The 25,973-nt window shown below is 43.5% G+C and overlaps 1 protein-coding gene across 10 annotated transcripts in view; it reads right to left on the bottom strand.

The window, feature by feature from the left end:
* The window catches only part of MYO9A (myosin IXA), a 168,766-nt gene that overhangs the window by 128,715 nt on the left and 14,078 nt on the right, over positions 1 to 25,973 (bottom strand). For all 10 annotated transcript variants that reach the window (XM_053271838.1, XM_053271840.1, XM_053271841.1 and 7 more), the window contains exon 2: positions 3,066 to 3,979. In XM_053271838.1, the coding sequence (XP_053127813.1) occupies positions 3,066 to 3,908 (843 nt within the window). In that variant the 5' untranslated portion in view covers positions 3,909 to 3,979. The remainder of the gene's footprint in view (positions 1 to 3,065; positions 3,980 to 25,973) is intronic.

Genomic DNA, 25,973 nt, shown 5'->3' with positions numbered 1-25,973 from the left:
GTATGTCGGGGGAGCTGGAATAATCTGCTTTTTAAAAGCCCTATCAGAAGTTGGCCTTGAAAGTTGGGGGCCTTGATGCAAATGAAGAACAGTGCCAGGATAGCCCAATGACAAATACAGATCTCTCTTGGCAGTACTATAATTTGGCACATGGAAATCCTTCTGCTCCTTATATATCCAAATATGTCTTCAGAGAGAAACTTTATGGAAATGATACATTCACATGAAGGAAAAACCAAGTTATTCTGCACAATTTGACTGTCAAACATCTTGTAGCCTGAGGGAAAGAAGCATTTCTTTCCAGAGAAATAAGGCTAAAAATGTAAATAAGAGTGGATACTTTGACTAATTCGGGATCAGGGGGAAAATAGCCTGAGATTGAATCTTACCTGGATTCTTGCCTGAGCTTGAATCCTGCAAGACTAGCTAAGCAGGTGATCTTGGTTGACTTCAAGACATGAGGAAGTAGCTCTTCAACATATGATGAAATCTTTATCCTCATGAAGATTTCTCATTGACAACTGAGTTAAGATTTATAAGGAATTGTGTACAACATACACACAAATACTATGTAATGATGCACATGTCAACATTGCACAACTTTTGTAATGTGTAACATTTGAGTCTGCTATGCCTCGGGACATTCAAGGCTTTAGCAATAACCACACTGCTCAGTGTTCTTCATTGTAAGAACTTTGGACCAGTGGCAACATTGAGGTTGACCCTATCAACCCCAAGTGTGGCTCCCTGACTAATTGTTTATAGGGCCTGTGTTAAGTTTCAACTAAAGCTGAAAACTCTGCACAGTCCTCCGGTATAATGCAGAGACGACCATTCTCACTGTACCATGTTGTACTTTGCCCAGAACCAGGTGTGGGGTCTTCTTTAAGGGATATAGAGCCCTCTGGAGCCCCTGCACCATCTTGGAAGGCATGCACAATGTGCTGGGGAGTGTAGCCCTCCCCAGTGCTTTCCCCATAGAGCTCTTAAGAACATAATAACAGCCCTGCTGGATCAGGCACATCTAGTCCAGCATCCCGTTTCACACAGTGACCCACCAGATGCTTCTGGGGAGCCCACAGGCAAGAGGTATGTGCATGCCCTCTCTCCTGCTGTTGCTCCCATATTGAGAGGCACCGTGCCTCTGAGGCTGGAAATGGCCCACAGCCACCAGACTAGTAGCCATTGATAGACCTATCCACCATGAATCTGTCTAAGCCCCTTTTAAAGCCATCCAAGCTGGTGGCCATCACCACATCCCATGGCAAGGAATTCCATAGACTAATTATGTGCTGTGTGAAAAACGGGGATAACGGGGTTCACCTGTATATGCATACATACCAAAATACCTCTATTCATACATACCTCATACCTGGTATGTATGCATACATATATACCAGAATACCTCTAAATTGAATTTGGTACCAATGTTTAGGCCAAGTACAGTTACAAAATCAACTGGGATCATGAGATCCACTAGATCATGCATACTCTTTCATTTCCCCCATATTGTCCTCCCCCATGGAGAGGAGAGCTGGTCTTGTGGTAGTAAGCATGACTTGTCCCCATAGCAAAGCAGGGTCTGCCCTGCTTGCATCTGAATGTGAGACTTGATGTGTGAGCACTTCGAGATATTCCCCTCAGGGGATGAAGCCGCTCTGGGAAGAGCAGAAGGTTTCAAGTTCCCTCCCTGGCTTCTCCAAGATAGGGCTGAGAGAGATTCCTGCCTGCAACCTTGGAGAAGCCGCTGCCAGTCTGGGAAGACAATACTGAGCTAGATAGACCAATGGTCTCACTCAGTATATGGCAGCTTCCTATGTTCCTATGTCCCACTTTAGTTTAGGGGTATACCTGGTTGGCAACAGTTGCATGCAACACTAAAGCCTGGAAGGAAAGAAACTGAAGCATGAGAGGGAAAAGATGTTTGCAGATCTGAGACCTGTTCCCCAAATCCAGTTGTGTTCCTGCACTAAGCTTTAATCATGAAAACAAGAAATGTTACCAAAATGAAGGCAATTGCTGGGGATCAGACACATTTAGATATGCTCATTTCAAGTTGCTAAGAGACCCAAGCGTTTAATAGGTCTCTGCCTCATACAGATTTATCCTGAAACCTAGTCTGTCTGACACATACAAACTAGTGACTTCCCATCCTCATCCCAACACCAACAGTCTGTTCAATATCATTCCACAAGATATTCAATTGCATGCAAAGATCTGTGAAAGTGTTGGGTACATTCACCCATTCTATAGATAGATCCTTGCATACAAATATTGTAGAATCACGTTTCCTTCCCTAAAACATACCTCCCAAAAGGGGAGGCACTCCAGTTTGACAGCCACTGCTCCAAACCAAATTTCTCCCAGTCTATGAAAACTCTACCGGTCTTGCTATTTAAAAACCCTGCCAGTGCTTTTGTAAAAATATTATTTTGATAAAACCCTAATGATGTAAGCTACAAGCCCATATATTTATACTGAAATTTCTACCCCACTTCTCCCCTTGAGAAACCCAAAGCAGTTAACACCACAACAAAACATCAAAGCAACACTACAATAAAAACCTGATGATGAAAAAAAAAACCCACATGCACAGCGCAAATCAAAACATCATTAATATAACCAAAAGCAGCAGCATTTGTGTTGGTGCCTGCAAACAGCTGCAAAAAGCTTCACTTCCAACCTCTAGAAATTAAAATTCTTTATTTACTTAAGGTAAACAGAATTTACTAAAAGACTAATGAAATGTAAGGTAATTATAGATTTCTAAACAAACTAGGCCAATTTCAATGCCATATTTTCCTTTACAGGAAAACTGAATAAGGATTGTCCTAGAAAGATTTGAGAGCCTTATGATACAAAGCTGCCAGCTCATAGTATAACATCACATAGATTTTCAATTCCAATGCAATATTTTCCACATGCATTTCTTCCCAGAAGTCATTACGAAAGTAGAAAAGCCTTGCTTAGCACTATCTACCATCAGCAGATGATGATCACAAAAAAAAAACCAAAACTGCTTTATCACACACAGAAAAATAGCTACATCATGATTTTCATCCTACCTCGAGTACTGGTCCAGCTCCAAGAATGATTTGTTCTACTCCACTAGCAAATCCCTTCTGGCTAAGAGCAGTAAGGTGATGAATCAGGAAGTTTGTGCTCTGTGTTTTCCCAGACCCACTTTCTCCAGAAATGACAATGCACTGGTTCTTCCGACGCTGAAGCATCGCATGGTACGCTACATCAGCTACTGCATAAATGTGGGGCTCCAGCTTCCCAAGTTGGTGGTTATCATACATTTTGACATACTTTGGGTTGTAAATGGGAAGAAATTTGAATGGGTTAATAACTATTAGTATGCTCCCAACATATGTGTAAATCTTTTCTTGTTTAAAGCGATTTCTAAGATTTTCTAAGAGTGTTCGCTCATTTAAGTCTGGTAAAGCACACAAGTCGTCATAGTCCTTGTATTGTGGTTGAGGAAGGAAGCCACGCTCCACCATCCTGCGTCGCTCTTCCGTTACCCTCAGCCAGGACTGAAGGCTGGCATAATGTATGGACCCATCTAGATTCTTTTCCCGTAAAAGAAAACGATAGTCCTCCCCACTCAAGCGGTTCTCCAGGGCCATACGGGGCCACAACATCATGCGTTGGACAGGGCAATCTGTGGGGTTGAGGATCCATTCTTCCCCACCAAACTCCTTCACCTCTGCCAAGACGTAGCATTTTGTTTTGTCCAGCTGAAGTTTGTTGATGAGAGAGTCTATCACCTCAGCAGCAGTGGAAGTTTTTCGAGCAATAACAGGACAGTAGATGGTCCCTTCAGCAATGTTACCAGGATAGATGTGTAGTGTGTGTTCGTTGTCCTCAAAGCGTCTTCTTCCCCCAACATCACTTCCACTCATATTGGACGTCTTCCCATTAGTAACGGCAAGCCATTTTTAGAACGGGTGAATAGGTTATCACAGCAGCAGCACTACAATAGGAAAAGAAAAATTTAGAGACTGGATGTTTCAGGAACAAAAGGTTTCCAAAACCAAAAATTGGTTTGTGTTTTAGATGTGAAATTGCACAAAACTACACACTTGCAAACCAATTTTTAATGAGAAATAAAAATTACTACTTTGGGCCTGGATGTGTGAACAAGCAGGTGTTCCATGACCACCTCTCTCAAACACAAAGATCTAACTTTGTATACCTTCTATTAAAAAAAAACACCACAGGAATGAACACAACATCTTGATTAAAAGGACACATCCATATTTAGTTCTAAGAGCAGTAAGAAATACTACAACACAGTAAGAGTCTTAGAGGCACTCAGTGATGGAGGAAATCATCATGCTGCCCCTTCCTAGCATCAGGACAAGTACCATAGTCTGGTTTTCATAAAGAGGGTATGATGCAAAATGCAGCTATAAACCATAAGAGAAAAGTTTTTTTGTAGAAGTCCAGACCTTCCTCTATCTTGTTCCTAGGACAAACAGCTGTTATAGTATACAGCTCTGCCTTTTGGTATTGTATGAAATCTGTACAACAGGTTGATATGTCAAGGCCATCAAATAAAGTGGCAGTGAGAAACTGGCCTGGAAGTATTGGATTTATTTACATCTGACATTAAGAAAGTATGGGCCTAGCTAGCACCTAGATGGAGAACTACCTTGGAACCTCATGTACACCAAGCTTTTTAGAGACAATTGGGAAAGAAATGTAATGAACCAAATCAGACAGAATTTCCAGGATTTTCTCAATCTAAAATCCTAATACAATCAATTTGTAGTATGAGAATGTTCATATTGTACACAGATCTTGGTTGGTTGTGCTGTTGAGTCTGTGTCGGCTCTTGGTGACCACAGAGCCATGTGGTTTTCTTGGTAGAATACAGGAGGAGTTTACCACTGCCATCTCCCGCGCAGTATGAAATGCCTTTCAGCACCTTCCTATATCGCTGCTGCCTGATATAGGAGTTTCCCATATTCTGGGAAACACACCAGCGGGGATTTGAATCAACAGCTTCCTGCTCTCTAAGCAGGTTACTTCCTTGCTGCGCCATTAGGTGGCTCATACACAGACCTAAATGTCACAATTATGGACAAACTACTGCAGTCACTGGCTCACCTGCAGAGTAAGTTATTCATGAGTAGTCCCACTGGAATTAAAGGGACAAGTTTACCAAGAAGTGTGACACATATATCCCAAAATAAATCTTGCCAAAGTTGGTAGTAAGAACAACATGTAAGCTACTGGACTATGACACCCACAGGTAAATCTTATCAAAGTTGATGACAAGAAAACATGAAGTCAATCTGTCGTGGAATTAGGCAAACAAAAGTAAACCTGTGCTTGCTTGCTTCTCCCACACTCTAGAATCTCATGGCCAGGGCTCCACAGCATACCTCTGGTCCAATCCTGCTGCCTTCTCCTCCTCCCCTTATGAATGGCTGGTTAGGTGCTCAGACTCGGCCCACCCTCAGCGGCCCACCACTCCCCTCAGACTGACTGGCTAAGCAGCAAAGGAAATGCTGGCTGATTCTCCGTGACCAAATTTCTCTCACTACTGAGCATGTCAGTCAGGCCAAGGAACTGGTGGGCTGAAACTGAGCATGTAGCCATCTAGTCATGGGGAGGGGAGTATTCTGTCTGACACTCCTACCCTCTTCTCCTTCCCTCCTAGAGATAACGCATCTCAGAAGATTGGTTGTCTTGGTTTACAAGGCAAATCTCTGACTGGGAGCCAACAGCATGGTGTGGCAGTAAGAGAGGCAGGAAGACTCAGCCAACCCTCCATAAGACTTTGAAGTACCACATGGTTAGGGGTACCCTCGGCTAAAAGTTCTCAACATAACTGATTACATTTACAGAGAACACACGTAAATTAGTCTCTTGACCTAAGAAGTTTCAATAAAAGCAACTCTGATTATTGTTTATCTGGTCGACGACCATAATAAAGGATCTATCTAAACATGACCAACTTAATTCAATGCTCTAATTCCCTTGGTAATTGTTGATTGATTAGTAAGATGCAATTCTTCCTTTATTACTCCATCACTTGAAAGTAGAATTAAAACTTGTGTGCCTGCATGTAGATATTTATCTGCTGATAAATATCAGATCAGATCAGCTAGAGGCCTGACTTTCTGATCATTGAAGCTATGAGAAATCAGAAGTATTTTCCAAAGCTCTTTATGCTCTCAACCTGAATTCAAATCAGCATCTCAGTTCTACAGATGAACAAGCCCTTTAGCCCACTTTTGGCCCACCTGTATATGTTGGTCTACAACTCTCATCATCCTGACTATCAGCCACTGTGGCTGGGGATGATGGAAATTTCAGTCCAAATGGAGGGCTGCAGTTATGCAGGTCTGCTTTCAGGGAGCCATTTAAAATCTTATTTAAATTCTATGATTCTATAGGGATGAGGTAGTAGATTCCTGCACTGGGCAGGGGGATGAACTAGAAGAACTCCACAGTCCCATTCCAACTATAAAGTTATGAGATTTGAGGATCATGTCTGGATTCCCAGGTATACAATTCCCTTTCAGAACTAAACATTTCAGACAGTTAGGAGAGAAGTGGAGAAGGTAAGGGAGAAGCAGAGGGGAAGGCAACACCTGCTTGATGTTGGAATGGGAAAATGGGAACTAATCATCAGGTCACTTAAGACGTAGGGATCTGGCTAACCAATCCCCTCCCACCATTACCTTATCAGAATAGCCCAAAACAAATCTTGTCAGTCAAGAAGATTGATCAACATCTTTCCCCCAAAAAATGCAATGTTGGGAAATTATTCAATTCAATTCTAAATGGTCCAAACCATTTCTAACTATGGTTGCACCAATACAGAACATAGTTATTCAAAATGCTGCTGGGCTGACACAAGAAAACCAACTCTATTCTGCTGATTTATGCATCAATTCAGCCTACATTTTTTTGAGGGAATTATTTCCTCACCGCTCACTGTGACCTACCTATTAACATATGCATGATTCATCCTCCTGCACAAAGCCGAGGTTTGGGCAACAAATGACCTGTCTTGTTTTCTCCCCCAAAAAGCCAGGATGTCAAAGAATAAATTTAATGAGGTGGTCTTAGATTCTCTGTAGGTATCCACTACGCATGCAGGAGACCAGGACTGCTGCTATTATATTTAACATATAATAAAATGAAACATTTCCAGAAAGCAATTTCCTATGAAGGAGTATACAGATACCAACACTTGCCAGCTGACTGCCAGGAAACATTACATTTAACTTTTACAATGCATCCCAAGTATGACTGTGTATATTGTATTATAATGACATGAATGCAAAGGGAGCTGCCTTCACTCCCTGTGCAAAACTGGATAGCATCAAGGTTGCCAAATACAGTTTACATTGTGCCATTGCTTTACAAATAAATTTGATTTCTTTGTTTCAAAAAGGCACGTCTCTGAGTCTGTTCCTCCTCTGGGGTACCCTAACACTTGCCTGTGTTCAGGTTCTGGTCCCTTTGTTCTTCACACTTGCAGATTTGATTTTGAGCTAGATTCCCTCAAGTCAGTCTATTTATTTATTTAAAATATTTATACTCCACCCCTCCAGTATAACAACTGCTTGGGGCGGCTCAAAACATTAATAAAATAGATACAATGTAAAATAAGACTAATGAAATCAAACAAGTTAAGTTAAACAAGTTAAGAGATCAGACTAAAATATTTAAAATTACAATTTTTTTAACAGTTTCAAATTAAAAGTTATTTAACAAGCTAAAAAACTAAAAAGAACCTACCAGATATAAGCAGCAGATAAACCATAAAACACCTCTTTTAAAAGATGTGTTTTAATTTTTTTTTTATAACACTGAGAAAGGAAGCATAGTGAAGCTATTTGAGGACAGCGAAGAGCTTGGTCTAGGAGCATACACACACACATATGGGTATTGTATGCTAGTGTTAGCAAGCGCAGTAACATTGAGTTACCTTAGGGCTGCTATGATGCTAAAGTGGAGGCAGGGGGGAGAACCACGTGCACTGTTCTGGAAGAAGGTTGGGATTAAAATGTAATGAATGAAATAAAATAGGTAACTGACCTTGTTCTCTGAGCCACCATTCTGCACCTGGCTCTGGTTGGTGGAACTTGAGAAAAATCAAAGTAGATCCTACAAGTCTAAAGCGTGTTCACCCCCTTTTACTCAGCTCCCAAAAAATGTTTGTCTCCCAAATTCTGACTGCAGCCCTGCCTACACTACCACATTATTGCATTGACAGGACTTTAAACTCAAAGTGGGCATGGCTATATAAGACACGTGCAGGCTTTCTGCCTATAAGCCCTGCTCATGATGCAAGAATACTGGAGGAGAGGCCCTAAGTGACTGACAGCTGGTGGAACCATGACTTCACATGGCAGTCTGATTAAGCAAACACATGAATACCAAGGGATCTGAATCCTAATACATGTACACAATACATTTTCAGTACCAATCCTGTTCTTTCCTTAAAAAAAAAAAAAAAAAAACCTTTCTGCAGCCTCTGTCTTCTCTCTCTGCCCTCACAATGCCTATGGCTACCATTTGTCCAATTGTATCACCATCGGTCAAACAGCATTTCCCCCCAAATTACTCAGAATATTCTCCTGTGCTGACACCTATAACTGCATCGCCCTCCCAGAATATCACTTCCCTCTCTCCTTTTCCTCAAAACTCACCTTTTCGGTGCTCTTTGCTTTTAACTGCTTAATCTCATCCACAACCAAAAGGAGTGACTAACTAAATGTGTTTATCTTCACCCCTTATTATACTCCCCTCATTCTTTCCTTCCCCTGTTGTCCTCCTCTGCTCCTGTCTTTTTCAACTGTAAGCTCCTTTAGGGTGCAAAAGAAATTTCATCATCTGCTTAATGCTTAATGTCCTATAGCTTTAGCTTAAAGTAAGCTGAGAATGCACTGATAAGCAAAATTGTCATGATGTAAATTTCAATTCTTAACTTCTTTCCGGGGCTTAAAATGGTTATGAAAACTTAAGTGAAACAAGGTACTCTTGGAATGCTACACTGTACTTAATTTCTTTAAAAACCAATGCATTTGTTTTAGAGATTTTGAATTCCTGCTTAATTGTGAGACCTTATGTAGACTGCTGAAACAGTGGGATCTTTTCTATTCAAAATACAGCCAAGCAAAGCATTCTTAGAAGGACAGAGCCACACTAAATGACCAAAGCATTTATAGCCCTCTTTTTTGATGCAAAACTCAAATATTCCAAGTCTGGTCATAGATAAAAGCATACTCCCTGTGTTCGAGTATGTACGAATGCTCCCCGCCAGTACGGATACGACGAATATTTATATACTGCTTTTCAAGAAAAATTTTCCAAAGCTGTTTACATAGATATAAAAAGAAGGCTCCCTGTCCCCAAAGGGCTCACAATCTAAAAAAGAAAAATAAGGCAGACACCAGCAACAGCCACTGGATGCTGTGTTGGGGATGGAAAGGGCCAGTTGCTCTCCCCCTGCTAAATAAAGAGAATTACCACCAGTACAGTGCAGCCACTATGGTAAAGCAGTACATGAAGTACAAAGACTTTATGTACTTGCTAGAATAAACTTATATGTTCAGGTCAATAGGACAGCAATATTGACACTAATATGGTGTCAGTGAATGCTGCAGTGATATTTCCCCCCATTACCTCCAACCCCAAAGCTGCAAGTATTAAGCAGGTGGATGGAGTTAGCTTTTCATACCAACAAGCAGCACTTGGGCAACCTAGAGAAAGCTATCCTTACCTAAAGAAACACATTTCATATGAGCGATTAAGTTCTATGAACAGATTGATAACCAATACTAAGAGCTCCCTCCCCTATGCCCCACTCCCCCTTCCCCTCCCTTCTGCCCCACTCCCCCTTCCCCTCCCTCCTGCCCCACACTCTTGCCCCCTCTTTCCCTCCCTCCTGCCCCACTCTCTCTGGCCCTCCCCCCTCCTCCCCCCTGCTCCTCTCTCTTGTCCTCCCTCCCCCTCTCATCCCACTCTCTCCTGCCCTTCCCCTCTCCCCACGCTCTCTTGCCCTCTCCTTCCCCCTCCCCCTGCCATGCTCTCTTGCCCTGCCCCCTCCCCCCACTCTCTTGCCTTCCCCCCACTCTATTGCTCTCCCCACTGGGCAGCCAAGGAGGGCCCCGCCCCTGCTCCTTCTCCCAGGCGGTGAACAGGGAAGTCCCGCCGCCGAGTTTCCCTCCCACCCCAGCATCCCACGGGCGTCTGGCCTTAGCAGCCGGTCCCGCCGCCTCCTGGCCGAGAGCCGCCTCTGTGGCCGGGCCCAGCGCCTCCGCAGCCTGGCCCACCACTGGGCCGAGTGCCACCTCCGTGGCCTGCCGCCGCTTGCCAGCCTCTGCGGCCAGCCTCTTTGGGGCCGGCTACCTCTCCCCCCACCTTCTGCCCCAGAGAGGTGGGGACAGGAGCAGAACGGGGCGAGTTTCACCTCCGTGGCCAGGCCCGCCGCCTCACCTCCGCGGCGGGACCTGCCGCCGTCGTGGCCTGGCCAGCTGCCGGCCAATTCTCCTGGGTGCGCCAGCCAATCAGGTGCCTCCGCCGCCCAGTCAATCTAAGGCACACCCAGGAGAAATAAATATATAGATAATTGATTCTGTATAGGTTTAAATCAGAAACTCTTGATTTGTCACCTTGTACTTCCTTTTTTTATAATGAACAAGTAAATCAGAACATCAGGGCAATTTAACTCTGGGGGATGACTAATATTTTTAGACTGTCAACATTGACTCAATGTTATGATTCCATATTTTAGATATCCTAGTTTTTATTATTTCAAAACTAGAGGTATTATTCATTCTTTGTTTTTAGAATACAGTGTTTTGAAAATAGAGAAAAAAACAGGTTGCTTACCTGTAACAGATGATCTGGTAGTGGTTCCATGACATTCATAATGTGAGGGTTCTGCGCCTGCACAGGCCAGCTTCGGTTAAGACTCATTAGTGCCTCGTGACGCCTACAACCGCCGACTGCATGTGGCTGCAGTACCTTCTATTGGCGGTTAGGTGTCCCTCAGCTCAGTTTCTTGATGGCTGATTCCCGGCAGACTGGCACTGGGCACGGTAGCAGCGGTCCTCTTGGTCTATGTTGCCGAAAAAGTAGCTTGCCCCCCCTAAGCAGCAGGGACAGACGGACGGGTGGGATTTATGAATCTCATGGAACCACTACCAGATCATCTGTTACAGGTAAGCAACCTGTTTATCTGGATAGTGGTTCCAGACATTCATAATGTGTGGGTGAATTGCGAGCTACCAAGTTGGTGGAGGGTGCTTCAAGCAAGCTACTGTAGTACCCCTTTAAGGACCACCTATCCAAGGCCTAGTGCTTGAGGAAGTTTGATGCGACGCCCACATGGCAGCTGTGCAGACGTCACAAAATCTAATGCCTGCCAGGTGTGCGGCTGACGTGGCATACGCCCTGGTGGAATGGACACGTATCGAGGTTGGCGGAGTGACCTTTTGATGGTCATATGCCATCTTAATGAGTTCCACTAACCAATAGGACAGCCACTGTCATGCTGGTGACTGACCCTAGTGTCTTCCTTTCTCACACACAAACAGATGATTCGTCCTCCAAATGTGCTGGGTCACCCTGAGCTAGTGGAGCAGGGCCTCGCTGACATCCAGAGAATGCATTGCTCGGTCCAGTGGTGACGATGGATTATGGAAGAAGGTAGGCAGCACAATATCTGTATTCAGATGGAAATCCAAAATAATCTTTGGCCTGAATTCCGGGTCTAAGCGCATGACGACCCTATACGGAGCACCTGGAGCTCACTGACCCACTTTGCGGTGGTTATCGTCACTAGGAAGAGCGTTTTCAGAGTCACCAGCTTTAACGTTGAAGTAGCCATGGGCTCAAATGGCTTCTCTGTTAGTGCTGCGAGCACCAGAGACAGGCTCCACTTTTCTACTGGTGGTCTTACCGGCGGATAAAGATTGTTAATACCTCTCAGGAAGTCCTTACACCTTGGGTGAGTGAAGACCGTTTTGCCATCCCACCCACTATGGCATGAAGATATTGCCGGCACATGCACTTGTATAGATACATTAGCTAGGCCGTCCTTCAGGGAGGTGAGGTACAAGAGCACCACTTTCAGGCTCGCCTCCCTGGGCTCAAATCGCAAGGTAATAGCATACGAACAAAACTTGCACCATTTGGCCCTATAGTTGCATCTGGTAGATGCCCTCCAAGTGTTAAGAAGGATCTTTTTTAGAAGCCTATATTCCATGCAGTCAGATTCAGTACTGACAAGTTCGGGTGCAGTATCCCCCCCCCCCCCGGTCCTGTGTTATCTGATCCAGCCATCAGGGAATCTTCTGCACATCCCCCTGGACAGTCTGAGTAGCTGCGTGTACCATGGCTGCCTTGGCCACCATGGAGCAACCACAATAGCCCGCGTCCAATCTTGCAAAAGTTTGGCCACTAACCTAGTTAGCAGAGGTATTGATCCAGCCCACCTTGCTGTACTACAGTTCCCATCATCCCCAGCCACAATGGCTGAAGGTCAACGTATGACGGGAGTTATAGTCAACATCAGGGGTCCAAAAGTTGGGAACCCTTGGCCTCAGGGAAATTTGATGGTGCTCCTGTAGTGCTTATTCAGAAGGGTGCACTTTACTTCTTTGGCTATGGATTTGCCCCGGGTTGTACCAGTTCCACAGCTGGAGGCTGAGGTTGCAGAGAGACCTGGATACCGTTCCGCCTTGTTTGTTTAAATAGTCCATGGCTGTCGTGTTGTCCATCTGAAGCTGAACACAACCCTTGATGTGGGCTTGAAAGGCCTGAAGAGCTTTGTATGCCACCAAGAGCTCCAGAAAGTTGATGTGAAGAGGCCCTGTGCTCTGCCAAGTGGGCCTCCCATCCCTGCATGGAGACATCGGAAGTCACTGTTAGAGTGGGCTGTGGAGACTTGAAGGGGATCCCCCTCAGGTGGTGTGCATCCCTGGTCCACCAGTGCAAGGAGGATAGCACATTTCCCGGGATTAGTAGCAGCTTGGACTGTGAGTTAGCCCTTGGGCGGAAGAAGTGAAGAAACCACAGGTGCAACGTGCGCATCCTCAGCTTCGCCTTTTGGACTGTGGTGGTGCAGGATGCCATAAGGCCCAGAAGCACTTGTATGGTCCTTGCCTTCTGCAGTGGTGTCGCATGGAATGTGTCGATCACTTTTTACTGTTTACTTGTTTATTTCGGCCCAAGGCCAGCATAGGAATGTGTCGATCAGTGCCTGTATGCACTGAAACCGCTCTTCTGGCAGATACGCCATCTGTTTTGTTATGTCTAGTAGCACCCTGATGTACTGTAAGCGTCTCGCTGGCTTTAGGAACAACTTTTTCCAATTGATCTGGATTCCTAAGTCGACCAGCAACAATGTCACTACATTTATACGGACTAGTAATTGGTGCTCTGACCTGGCCGTGAGGAGCCAGTCGTCCAAGAAGGGGTAAACCAACAGGCCCTGTACCCTGAGGTAGGCTACTATGACGGCCATGCACTTTGTGAATACCCTTGGAGCAATTACCAGTCCGAAGGGTAACACGTCATACTGATAAATCTCCAAACCCATAGTGAAGCGGAGATATTTCCAATGACTCTCTTGTATGCCAACATGGAAGTACGCATCCTTGAGGCTGAGCACTGCAATCCATTGCTCCTCGTGGAGTAGTGGAAGGATGGCTTGCAACGTTGTCATGTGGAATTTTTGTACTTTGATGTATTGGTTCAGCCACCGCAAGTCCATTATCGGGTGTATGCCCCCATCCCGTTTGGGGATCTGAAAGTAACGGGAATAGAATCCCGTCTGGCTGTGAGCCCACTGCACTGGTGATATGGCTTATTTCAACAACAGCTGTTGTACCTGCTCCCTTAATATTGGTGTCTCAAGTATAAACTTCACCCTTGTGAAAGGAGGAATCTCCTTGAACTCCACTGCATAACCCGTCACGATCATGCACAAGATCCACCGATCTGATGTTATACGGTGCCATGCTTGGGCATGGCTTGCCAGTTTGATGGTAACTCTGGCTGGCATCAAGGAGATGGTTTTCCTCACGCAGGTGTTTATGCTTGTGTTCTTGCCGTTGGTGTTGCGGAGAAGCGCGCTCTGGTCTGCAGATGGGATCAGACACAGATCAAAGTTGCTGCTTGGGCTGCTGCTGAGATTTGTTGCGATTCGGCTGATTGGCCCTACCACGCTGCCCCATAAGGGTTCTTATTGCATCTTTGATAAGGAAGGTGATAGTCCTTGAGTTCGTTCTGGCAATAGTAACCTTGCCTTCTGTAATATGGTGGGTATCTGGAGGTGTATCTTTGTGTTGTGAAGGAGCATGCCATGTTTGACTTCTTCCACTGCTCCATCGTATTATTCGTTTCCTCAGCAAAGAGCCCTTTGCCGGCAAAGGGCAACGCTTCAATGTGGTCCTTCATGTCCTGCTGCAAGGTCGTTGCTCATAACTAAGCATACCATCTCAGAAATATGGCTGAGGTCAACGTGCGGGACTTCGACTCCGCTAAGTGTTTGGCATTTGCAAGCTGCTGTTGGGTTGCCATTGTTGTTCGCACAAACATTGCCTAAAATTTCTGACGGTTCCAAAGTGGCACACTGGTCGTACAGGGACTCTCATAAGGAGTGTGTGGCCAAGTAGGCAATGTAGTTTGCTACCTTTATGGAGACATGCCGTTGAATATGTACGCCTGCCCATTACATCAAGCTTGCGACCCTCTCTATCAGGAGGCATTGTATGCTGGCGTCCCCCTTTAGAAGCCATTACGCAGTCAATGACCAACAAATTTGGAGTGGGGTGGCACATCAGGTATTCGTTCTCATCCTCTTGAATCCTATAGAGGGCTTCTAGGCGCTTGGACATCTGGACAACGTCCCAAGCTGACTTCGCTGCCTTAGTGATGTGGGGCAGCATCAGAAGGTACACCGGTTGTAATCCGGGTGTTTTCTTCATAAAGTTGTAGACTGGATCGTCCAAGTCTGATGTCTTATGCTTTAGGTTTAATCCCAGCACCTCTGCCATTTCCATAATCTGCTGATGATAGCTTTTCATTTCCTCAGTAGGTGAGGTAGAGGGTTTGGGTGCCAAATCATGATTAGAATCTGGGAGGGGGCATTCTCCAGGCTCTGATTCTGAGGTATCTGACACACAGCTCTCCCCATCATCCAACGAGGACAGTTGAGTATCCGATGTCAAAGGTGCTGCTGTTACTGCTGTCGTCGCTTAGGCAGTAGTATGTCTTGGCTCAGTCAACTGAGTTGCTTGGGTTGTAGAATGCTGCACCATGTGCCATGATGGCGCCGCTGGCAACGGTGGGAAGCTTGCTTGGATGGAGACAGTTCTGTTCCTCACAGGTGCAGACTGTGTTTGAACAGAGGTCTCTGTACGCGATGGCCTTGGCACTTGATGCAGCAGCACTAAGCATTTCAACTCCCTTTGCTGCTTCCATTACTTAAACAGGGAGTACTCTTCAGGGAAGACAGCAATAGTACCCCCCCATTCTCCATGCGGAAGAAGGCCCAACACCGGAGTCGCCCCAGCCATTGTGGGCATCATTGGTATCGATGGGGGTTGTTCCTCCGGTCTGAGGTAGCTATGATGCCTCTTCTTATGGGCTTTGTGTTTCTTTACAGGCTTCCCTAACACCAAGGCCTTGTGACTTCTGCGCTTCTTAGCTGGCGTCTCCGACGCCAAAGCCACGGCCTTCCTCTTTGGGGATGCCCGGTGTTGGTCTGGTCTTTTAAACGTGGTTTTGGCGCTCGAGGTTGAGACAGTCGATGTCGAGGGTTTGGACTTCGATGGGGCGAGCGAGGGTTTCGACTGCGCAACTTGCACAGGTCTCGGTGTTGGCGGTGAGGTGGAGGCTTGCGCTGGCCAACTAGGGAAAAGGGCTTGTTCCATTAGGTACACCTTCAAACAGGCTGTCCAGTTTTTCAACATCTGTTTGGAGGTGACACAGACAGAGCAAGTGGTTGTATTGTGGGCTTCGCCCAGACAGAAGAGACAAAGCTCAGACCTGTCAGTAGAAGGGAGCTTTCCATGGCAGCCTCCGCACCTTTTAAAGGTGGTTTTCTCCCTCACTTTGCCCCTCTTTTCATTCATGAGAGGTTAGGTGTTCCCAAGCACTTGGGTGGTTTATCTCTAATCTCCCTTTTCTTTTTCTTTCTTTTTTAGGCTGGCGGGCATAAGAAATACCGTTTGCAGTCCGTGGTCATCGCCAAGAGATCCGAGTCACATCAAGTCCGTAGGCAGTAACATGGGGAAAGCTGCAGTCTGGTCCATGGTCAAATTCCATTTAAACACTAACAATGCCAAGTCTGAAAGGAAAACTTATTATTGTCTAATAATCCGTGCCAAAATCAAAACGAAGAAATCCAAGATAGCTAATATGAGTATACTGAGGAGCAAACTGTTTCCGAAGGTCTGATTGCTATGGCGGTCAGCAAGAAACTGAGCTGAGGGATGCCTAACCAACAGAAGGTACTGCAGCCACGTGCAGTTGGCGGTTGTAGGCATCACAAGGAGCTAATGAGTCTTAACCGATCTGCGCAGGCGCAGAACCCACACATAATGAATGTTTGAAACCACTATCCAGATCAATTTGAAATTATTCTCTTCTGAATCAAGGTGGTTAATAGGGGAAATTATTCAATGTTTATTAAAACTTGGAGAAGCCTTCATCTTTTATGCAAAAGTGGAGAAAATATGCAGGAGACAATTTTCTTAGAGGACTGCCATGGATCTAGATTAGTAGTAAATCTCTAAACAGTATTGATTTCTGGGGGGAACTACTATAAAGATCCAATTTCATTGGTATTTGACGCCTACCTGGCATCAATTTATAATCTTAATTCAGATCAGCAGTGGAGATATATGCCATATGCAGATACTATCCATTGATTTCTGGTCATGTACATATAGCATAGTTTCAAGTTCAGACTCTTAAAGACCAGTCAAGTAGAGCTGGTGAGAGGAGAGCTGGTCTTGTGGTAGCAAGCATGACCTGCCCCTTTAGCTAAGCAGGGTCTGCCCTAGTGGCATATGAATGGGAGACTAGAAGTGTGAGCACTGTAAGATATTCCTCTTAGGGGATGGAGCAGAAGGTTTCAAGTTCCTTACCTGGCTTCTCCAAGATAGAGCTGAGAGAGATTCCTGCCTGCAACCTTGGAGAAGCTGCCGCCAGTCTGTGAAGACAATACTGAGCTAGATAGATCAGTGGCTTCTCCAAGGTTGCAGGCAGGAATCTCTCTCAGCTCTATCTTGGAGGTGCCAGGGAGGGAACTTGGGACCTAGATGTTCTTCCCAGAGAGGCTCCATCCCATAAGGGGAATATCTTACAGTGCTCACACATCAAGTCCCCCATTCATATGCAAGCAGGGCGTACCCTGCTTAGCTAAGGGGACAAGTCATGCTTGCTACCACAAGACCAGCTCTCCTCTCACGACAACCTTGCAACAAAAATATCTACATCTCTGAACAACTAACTAGGGTTTTAAGCTTCCTACCTAATACTGTCAGGTAGGGTAACAAAAGCCATAACATTCTGAGAATTAATTAAAACAATGCCTTCTATAGATAGCCCTTAAGAACAAGGCTTTAAGGCTGATATTATGGCAGCACTTTACAGTTGCTTTGCATCTTCTCTAGCCCTTGAACTATAGTTTGGAATGCTTTTGCCCAAGTTGTTCCACAGGGACAAGCTAAAAAATAAAATAGACTGGCATTATGAAAAAGTGGGGTGTATATCTCTGTATTGAGCTGTACTTGCAGTGATGCACTTGCTTGCTAGTAGAGTCTCCTGATTGGACTTCAACTGTCACTGCTTCATTTTAAAAAGGAGTCAAAAGCAGGCTGAAGGATGCCACAGTAAATGTAGGTTGAGCTGTATTTATGGCAAATCACTAATACGCAAAGTATTTTATATCATGCATTTCACATTTGCAAAGCACCTATATACATTTCAGATCCTCTCTACATTTGTATTCCACGCAGTGTATAATGCATTGGGGAAAATAAGAACACATTACAAGAATTTTCAGTCCTGCAAAAGCAGGCCAGCACTGTTATGCCCATTGGCAGATAAGAAGCTCAGGGCAATCCTCATAAAGTTAAGACCAAGGTTACATTTTGAACCAGAGGGTTTTTGGGCTTACACTCTCAGCGACTACACAAGTTCACATCTCACTACGTCATGAGCCCAGACATTCTCAACACCCTCCTATCATGCCAATTTGACATGTCAAATCAGCCCTCCAGTGAAGAACAGTTGTAAGCTATCCCCTTTCCCTTGAAGTCCTCCAGGAAAATTTCCACCTTGCACTAAAATCACTACTGTGTAGCAGAACGGAGGAGCAATTACAGTTGCAGTGGGGACGACAAAGCAGGAAGGAGGCCAAATTATCTGTAAGTCTCCATAAGGTCCAATTATTCAGACAGCACACAAAATCTGCCAAGTTCTTAATCACCACCACCACACTCAAGCAGATTTTGGGTAGCTTACTTCATTTTCAGGAGTGCAGGATCTTATCAGGTTCCCAAATTTCTTGTAATTGCAACATACTTGGCAGCCAAAAGGTAACTCAATTCCACATTATTACCAAAAAAATAATAATGATAGGATGACAGTGTTAGGATTATATGGTGAAAAGTTATTTTAGTTTTAACATCTGTTTGCTTCTTAGCTTAAACTTTTGTTAAGAAGGCACTTGTCGTTTCTGCCTACAAATCAGGAAGCTTGGCACCCAAGGCAGTGATATACGAGACTTGATGTTATAAGAGAAATATTATGAACATATTGAAAGATTACCCTATTTCAGGCTAAGTATTTATGACCCACATTCAACAAAAGGAATGCCTCCAACTTTTACTTAAGGCTTAGACCAATGAGAAAATGGCCTTGAGAAGCAAAGATACCAGCCAAATTGTTTTGATAATCCTAGTACTTCAGAACAAAACAATCCATTTTAAGACTCAGATGCACAATAATGTGCACAGCGGTACAATCAATCAATGATGGTTTGAATAAATGTGCCATAGAAAAATCTAAGCCACTAACTTCTAAAGCCTCAAGAAAAACCATACAATAATGTCCATATATTACGCTTGGAAGACATGTGGTGGGTGTTTCGTGAAATAGAATTGTTTCTAAAGTTTAAGTGTTTTTGTTTCTGCCCCTTCATCTGCAAGCAGGAATATTCTGTTTGTAGAACAGTGAGTGATCCTCCTCCTCCACCAGTTTTTCAAATGGCATGCTGTTCCCATTCCTCACACACAAACAAAATGAGAGGAGAGCTGGTCTTGTGGTAGCAAGCATGACTTGTCCCCTTAGCTAAGCAGGGTCTGCCCTGGTTGCATATGGATGGGAGACTTGATGTGTGAGCACTTCGAGATATTCCCCTCAGGGGATGAAGCCGCTCTGGGAAGAGCATGAAGGTTCCAAGTTCCCTCCCTGGCATCTCCAAGATAGGGCTAAGAGAGATTCCTGCCTGCAACCTTGGAGAAGCTGCCGCCAGTCTGTGAAGACAATACTGAGCGAGATAGACCAATGGTCTGACTCAGTATATGGCAGTTTCCTATGTTCCTATGTACTCTGGAAAAGGTGCAGCAACTCTAATCTGAATCCAAGTGTGTACTGCAACACATCTTATCAAGCAAATTTACTAGGAAGGAGCAACAGAACACAGCTTGAACCTCAAAGAAGTGTGTGCATTGTGCTGTTAGCCTCTTTGGGATTAACTTCGCTCACAGCCAGTCTTCTCCACAGAGTAAATTTAATTCAGCAGCATACCCCTGAAGAATTGAAACAGTGCACTGCCATACTTTCAAGCTGGTTCACACGGAGGACTAGTGGCTGTGCACCATTTGAATCTTATAAGAATTCATTCACCATATTGCAGAGGAGGAGGAAGAAGAGGAGGAGAAGTGCATGGATTTCCAAAAGCCATTTACCATATTACTCCCCATCCATTCATACACATTCTTCTCTTTCCCCAGTTCCTCCGCTAACAACCCTTGGTCAGAGACACTAAACACTAAGCCATGGCTTCCAGGCATGGTGTTCACTTGTGTGGCATGTGCTCCTCTCCCCAGTTACCAGCAAAAACTAGTGAAGTCCCAGGTACCTAACATTTGACATTTCCTAAGTCTTTTTACAAACTTGGTTTATGTTATTCAACAAATGAATAAGAGTACATGTCAAGAAAAAACCCTCACATTTCAGTAAGAAATCATGACACTACCATATAAGATACAGTTTCTATATATGTTATATTTTTCTTCCTTAAACAAGCATAAATCAACAAAGCAGTTTGTATCACAACTCTAAGCATCTGGACTCCAGAGCACCTCCAGTTCATTAGCAGGTAACAAGGAATCAGAAGTGGGGTGGTGGTAGAAGGAAAACATTAGGAAATACGAGGAAGAGAGGGGGAAAACCAACATGAGAGGGGAATGGAGAAAAACAAGTCAAAATTAGTATTTTATTAATTTCTCACTCTTCATTTTTCCAAGGCCAACATATAAGTTGCATCTTTTTAACTGTGACAACTGGGGACAAGGCCTTGTCTGTGGTTACACTCTTTCATCATACACTCTTCTGGCACATTTGTGTGGTGCCAGCATTATTTGCACTAAGTTAAGACTTTATAGGAAAACTGTTGCATGGTTGATACTACTATATTTAGGCTAGCTTTATTCTGCTGCTTTTTCTGGTTGTGTGTGTGGGAGGGTTATTTGGTTGTATAACATTTTCTTGAATTTAGATTCATTGGAAGCTACCTTGGAGACTCTGAAAAACATAGAAATGCTTATAGTAAGGAATAATAAAATAAAATAAAATATTAGGCATCTCAAATAAAATGACATTCACTAGCACTACTGAGGATTTAGCCAAGACTTTAGTGTTCTCATCACAAAGGTGCTCTGTAGACAAACTGATGTCAACATGGTACAGTTGTGGCACAAACGCCAAGGCTATTTTATGTGGCATTAAAACATCATGAGGAGCTTGTAGTATTTCCAAACTGATATCTGTGCAGGAACAAACCCATTTAGTGTGCATACACTGATGATCACTACAAGGATAATCATTTCCAATGTTGTGATATGCATGTTTACTGTATCATCCTTATTTGTATTCATTAGTAATTAAAGCAGAGAATGGCATGATCTGAGGAACTCTAGTGTGGCTTCAAGACCAAAAGCAACTTTGTTCAAGGGTACTAGGTACCTTCTTGAACACAGCAAAGGGCAAGAGTCAAGATTGACTGAGCACACTAAAATCTGGTGGATCAATCTTAACTACAGCAGACAAAATTAGTCCAGTTTCTCCTCAAGGGAAAACAAGTGTATTATGAAAGCACAGCAGTGGTGGGGATCGGATGCTGTGAAATTTAACCTAATGTTTTTTAGAATTATATCCACTCCATTTCACTGGCAGAATTAGAAACATTAAGCAAGCAACACTCGACACAGTGGGCAACTGCCGGAGGGAAGAGTACAGAACAAACCATCCGTTCAATTGGCAGTCTGTTCTGTCACAGTCCACTAGTAATGGGTCAGTCATAGGGCAGATGCTACCTCTCCACTTCAATCAGACACTGGACTACTTGGTTTTTTGTCAGTTTCATAGAAGGGCTCCAGAGGGCTTCTGGAAAGAAGGCTTCCAAGACAAAGGTGTGAAACATAATACCATGATATTTTCCACCATTTTCCAAATGTTCATGAATGTTAACAGGGCATGCTGATCCAATTGTCTTGAGGACCAGATCACAGATTACCAACCACAGGAAAATTCAACAGTAAAATGCCCAGATATAGTCACAGGATCTATTTCATAATGAAAGTGCACAGACACCATGTGTGCACATTTCTGTGCTAAAGCATTTATTATAATAATGCAAATTCACTCCTCATTTGCAAAAAGGAAAGAGAAATCAATAGTGCCAGTTTGATGTTTGAAAGTCTAACTATCTGCCCAGAGACGTAAGTTTGGGCGGGGTATAAGTTTGATATATAGATAGATAAATAAACTATTTCCAGTCAGATGAAGCTGATCAACATCCACACAAAATATATGCATTTCCATCCTCTACAACAGAAACAAGAGGAACGGAGCTATTGAGGAAAAGACCTACATTAAACACCTCTATATATAAAATGCTAAGGCAATGCATGGCACATTGGAGTGTACTGGAGTGGGCGTGGCTTTTTAAAGCCATGGCGGTGCAACAGAGATGGTGGCGGAGACAGTGGCAAGGGCTCCTCCCACGGGCCGCCAACCTCCCAAATGCCACAAAAATAGCCTGACCTGGGGAGGAAGGCAGGCCCAAGGAAGGAGCTTTCACTGCCATCTCAGTACTAGGTACACATGCTTTGCATGGGCAAAGCTAATTAGAAATATCTTCGAACTATAAACAGCAGTCTAGTGAGACTGCTGTTTATAGTTAAGAAGTTATTTCTAATTAGCTTTACCTGCAAAGAGCATCTGCGCCTAGTAGTCTAGTGAGGTTGTGGTGCTCTCTCATCCGTAGTTATACAGATTCAGTATAATTAAACCATTTCCAACCATTGGCTTAATGGCTCAATGGCTTAATTATACTGTTATTCATCAAATGCTATTCAAAAGGCAACCTCTAATGCTCATCTAGTGATTTCCTCTGGGAAGAAGCCATATACTTCCTGAAGACAGCAGGAAGACATAATCCAACTATTGCAACAGCCCATCACATAGCTATAATACATGGGAAAGGTCCCATACCTCTATTAGGGTTCAGGTCTCCTGAGGGGAAGCAGAAGGGCTTGAACCTTGTGGAGCTGTCTTTTCCAGTGAGGTCATTAGCCTACAATGCCTGACCAAGGACAAGACTGAACAGTCCATGTTCAAAAACAGGTAGCCAGATTGTTGCGAGGAAAAGGAAAAGCTTAGAGGGCAGGAGAACAGAGCTGGAACATATAGTTCCTACAAACAACCCTACAAATATCCATGAGATTACTGCTCATGTTTTATACTCAAATAACAACTTCCGTATCTTAAAGGGAAATACAAATTCAAGAGAGTCATGTTGCTTTTCAGTAAGAAGTATAATAATGATTCTTTATAATAAGAATTTAAAGCTATATTTCCTCCCTCTATCTCAAACATTTCAACCCATTTGCCATGGCATACATATATTCAACATCAAGTAATCAAGGGGTAGTTGGAGGGGGAGAAGAGATTTCTACAAAACATTCTTTTTGAGCACCAGCTCTGTGCTAGATGCTGTACAGAACATAAACCTCATGGTCCCTATAGAAACAGTTTGCAATCCATCTTCGACAGATGGGAGAGGGTCTGATAAATGAAAATCAAGAATGAGAGAAAGCTGGCTAAGCAGCAGCACACACAGTAAAAGGGGAAACTATAGCAGTCCAGTAAAAGTCTTACAGCAGAAGTGGGTGAAAAGAAAGCTCAGAGGAGGAAACAGTTTAAGATGGTGGTGCTTTTCCAGCATAGCAAGCAATACAGTAAGAAAGTAGTGATAAAGTAGTGCTTTTGGTCCAGAAAAGCAAACTGCAAGTTTTTACTTTTTCATAAGAAACATTTTAGTATGATGTTTCTTTCTAAATCCTTAACGATAAATGGTATTTAAATGTTGCCCATTGAAAATACATTGGAATATTTTGTCAGTGCTCGGCTATACTTCTCTATTCACTACAACTAGTAATTTAAAGGAAACACGGCTGGATGGTCTAATTGACCCTGTCCTCTTCTTTCTCCGAGTCTATAATTAGACCTAGCTCAGCCCAGCACACACCACCAGAAACAGGCTCTTTTAGAGCCACACCCAGCCCACTACTGTCAGTGTTTCGGACTATATCAGACACGTAATACCCGATTCCTTCCTAAGAGCAAATCTGAAGAAATCCACAGAACACACCATTGTTTCTTAAAATACTCTCAAAAGTAGAGCACTAACAAAGACAGAATTTAGGAAGCCAAATTTCTTTCAAAAAACACTTGTTTGTTTGCCTCGTTTCTAAAGGAGCAATTTACCTCTACAGTAAGAGCATGTACTAAAATAGCAACACTCATGTGCCAATTAAGATCCCTACATTAGAACAAAGATACCTCTGAAAAGGAAGAGGCAAAACACAAAGTTACAGGCAGAAAACTATATATGGTCAATTTTTAAATCTTGCGGTTAAAAAAACCCTAATTAGCTTATGTGTGGAGCAATTAAAATTTCAATCATTATCAGGAACAGCCAACTATAGCCCATAGGTAAGATTAAGCTCCCAAAGCAACATTATCTTCTCCAACAAATTTTAAGCAAAGCAAAACAAAAATGTCTTAAAGATTTACTTTAAGAAAAAAAACAGCAATGTGTGTTTTTCATATATATATTTTGAATTCATTTCTCATTTGTAGTCTAGGGGGAAAAATGCAGTCTAACTCTGGAGGGAAACTTTATGTGGAGCACATTCATTCCTCAGTACCACCACTGATGACCTCATGTTAGAGTGTACATGTGTCCCGACTGCCGACTATGCCAACTCCATTCTAGAGCCAAGCATCTATGAGGGAGTCAGATTGCTGAACCCTAGATCAGTGATTAGAGAATTAAGCAATCCCTGAAAATGCAGAAGTTGGCCATCCTTGATTTAAACTCAAGTCAGCAATTGGTGCCACTTAATGGTGCAGCGGGGAAATAACTTGCCTAGAGAGCAAGAGATTGCCAGTTCGAATTCCCACTGGTATGTTCCCCAGACTATAGGAAACATCTATATTGGGCAGCAGCGATATAGGAAGATGCTGAAAGGCATTATCTCATACTATACAGGAGATGGCAATGGTAAAACCCTCCTGTATTCTACAAAAGAAAACCACATGGTTCTGTGATTGCCTGGAGTCAACACCGACTCAATGGCGCAACTTTACAGCAATTGATGGCCCCTAGGCCAAAACCAGCTCCCAAAGGAGAACCACACTGCCAATCAAAAGGAAAAACTGGGCTGGGTGGGTGGGGAAGAAGAATGGGAACTGTTGGCAGGACCTTATTCCTTCACACACATAACTCAGAGACATTGCTGTGGAACTAAAAGTACAAAGCGGAGAATGAATCCCATGAGTGGCTGGTGTGCCTATTCCTTCTAAATCACAAAACATGCCAACTATTGTTATCTCAACCTTCTAAATGAACACAAATGTAAAGACTGGTCACAGTTTGCCCAGCACAGCAAGTCTTCTATATCACTTCTGAGCAATTCAGTCAGGCAGTTCACTGTATGGTGTGGTTAGTACTCCCAGCAGAAAGCCCAGTATTTACTAACCTTCCAACATCACGTTGGGTAGTTAAGCAACTAAATATATTTTTAAAAAGAAAGACATGCAACTTAAGTGTATAAACTAACACAAAACGGCACAATGCCAGTTAACATAACCTGTGTTAGTATTATGCTAGTACCTAGCCGAACTTGATCTTTAAAAAAATATTGCCACAATGAACAGTTTCAGAAGCGATGTCAAGAGGATAATTTGCACCAAGTCCACATGCAAAAGCAATATATTTGAAGTATAAAATTAGTCAATGTCAAAGTGAATAATGCAGTTCAAATGATATTGCATATTCTAGTAGCAGTTGATTTTTTCCAACAGTAATGGGGCTGCATTCTTCCATGATTATGTCATCCACTACTTCTCACACAAAGTTCTATGGCATGTATCCAATAAATACAAACCACTGTGATACTGAAAGGAACAGTCTGAAACCTACCACATTCTGAATCATAGTGTTTGGGGCTGGGAGGTGCCTTATTAAAGTCAGTCCCTACTCCTTAACAGGTCTACTGCACTGAAACCACAGCTGACAGCTATCCTGGAAACCGTTAAGTGAATAGTGCAGTCTGGCAACAGCCACTCCACAAGCTCTCTCAGTAATTAGTTTTTACTAAATGGAATCAGCATGGTCAAGTTTATTT

This window comes from Hemicordylus capensis, chromosome 10, assembly GCF_027244095.1.
Source record: "Hemicordylus capensis ecotype Gifberg chromosome 10, rHemCap1.1.pri, whole genome shotgun sequence".
NCBI lineage: Eukaryota > Metazoa > Chordata > Lepidosauria > Squamata > Cordylidae > Hemicordylus > Hemicordylus capensis.
This window is presented reverse-complemented; position numbering and strand designations above follow the sequence as displayed.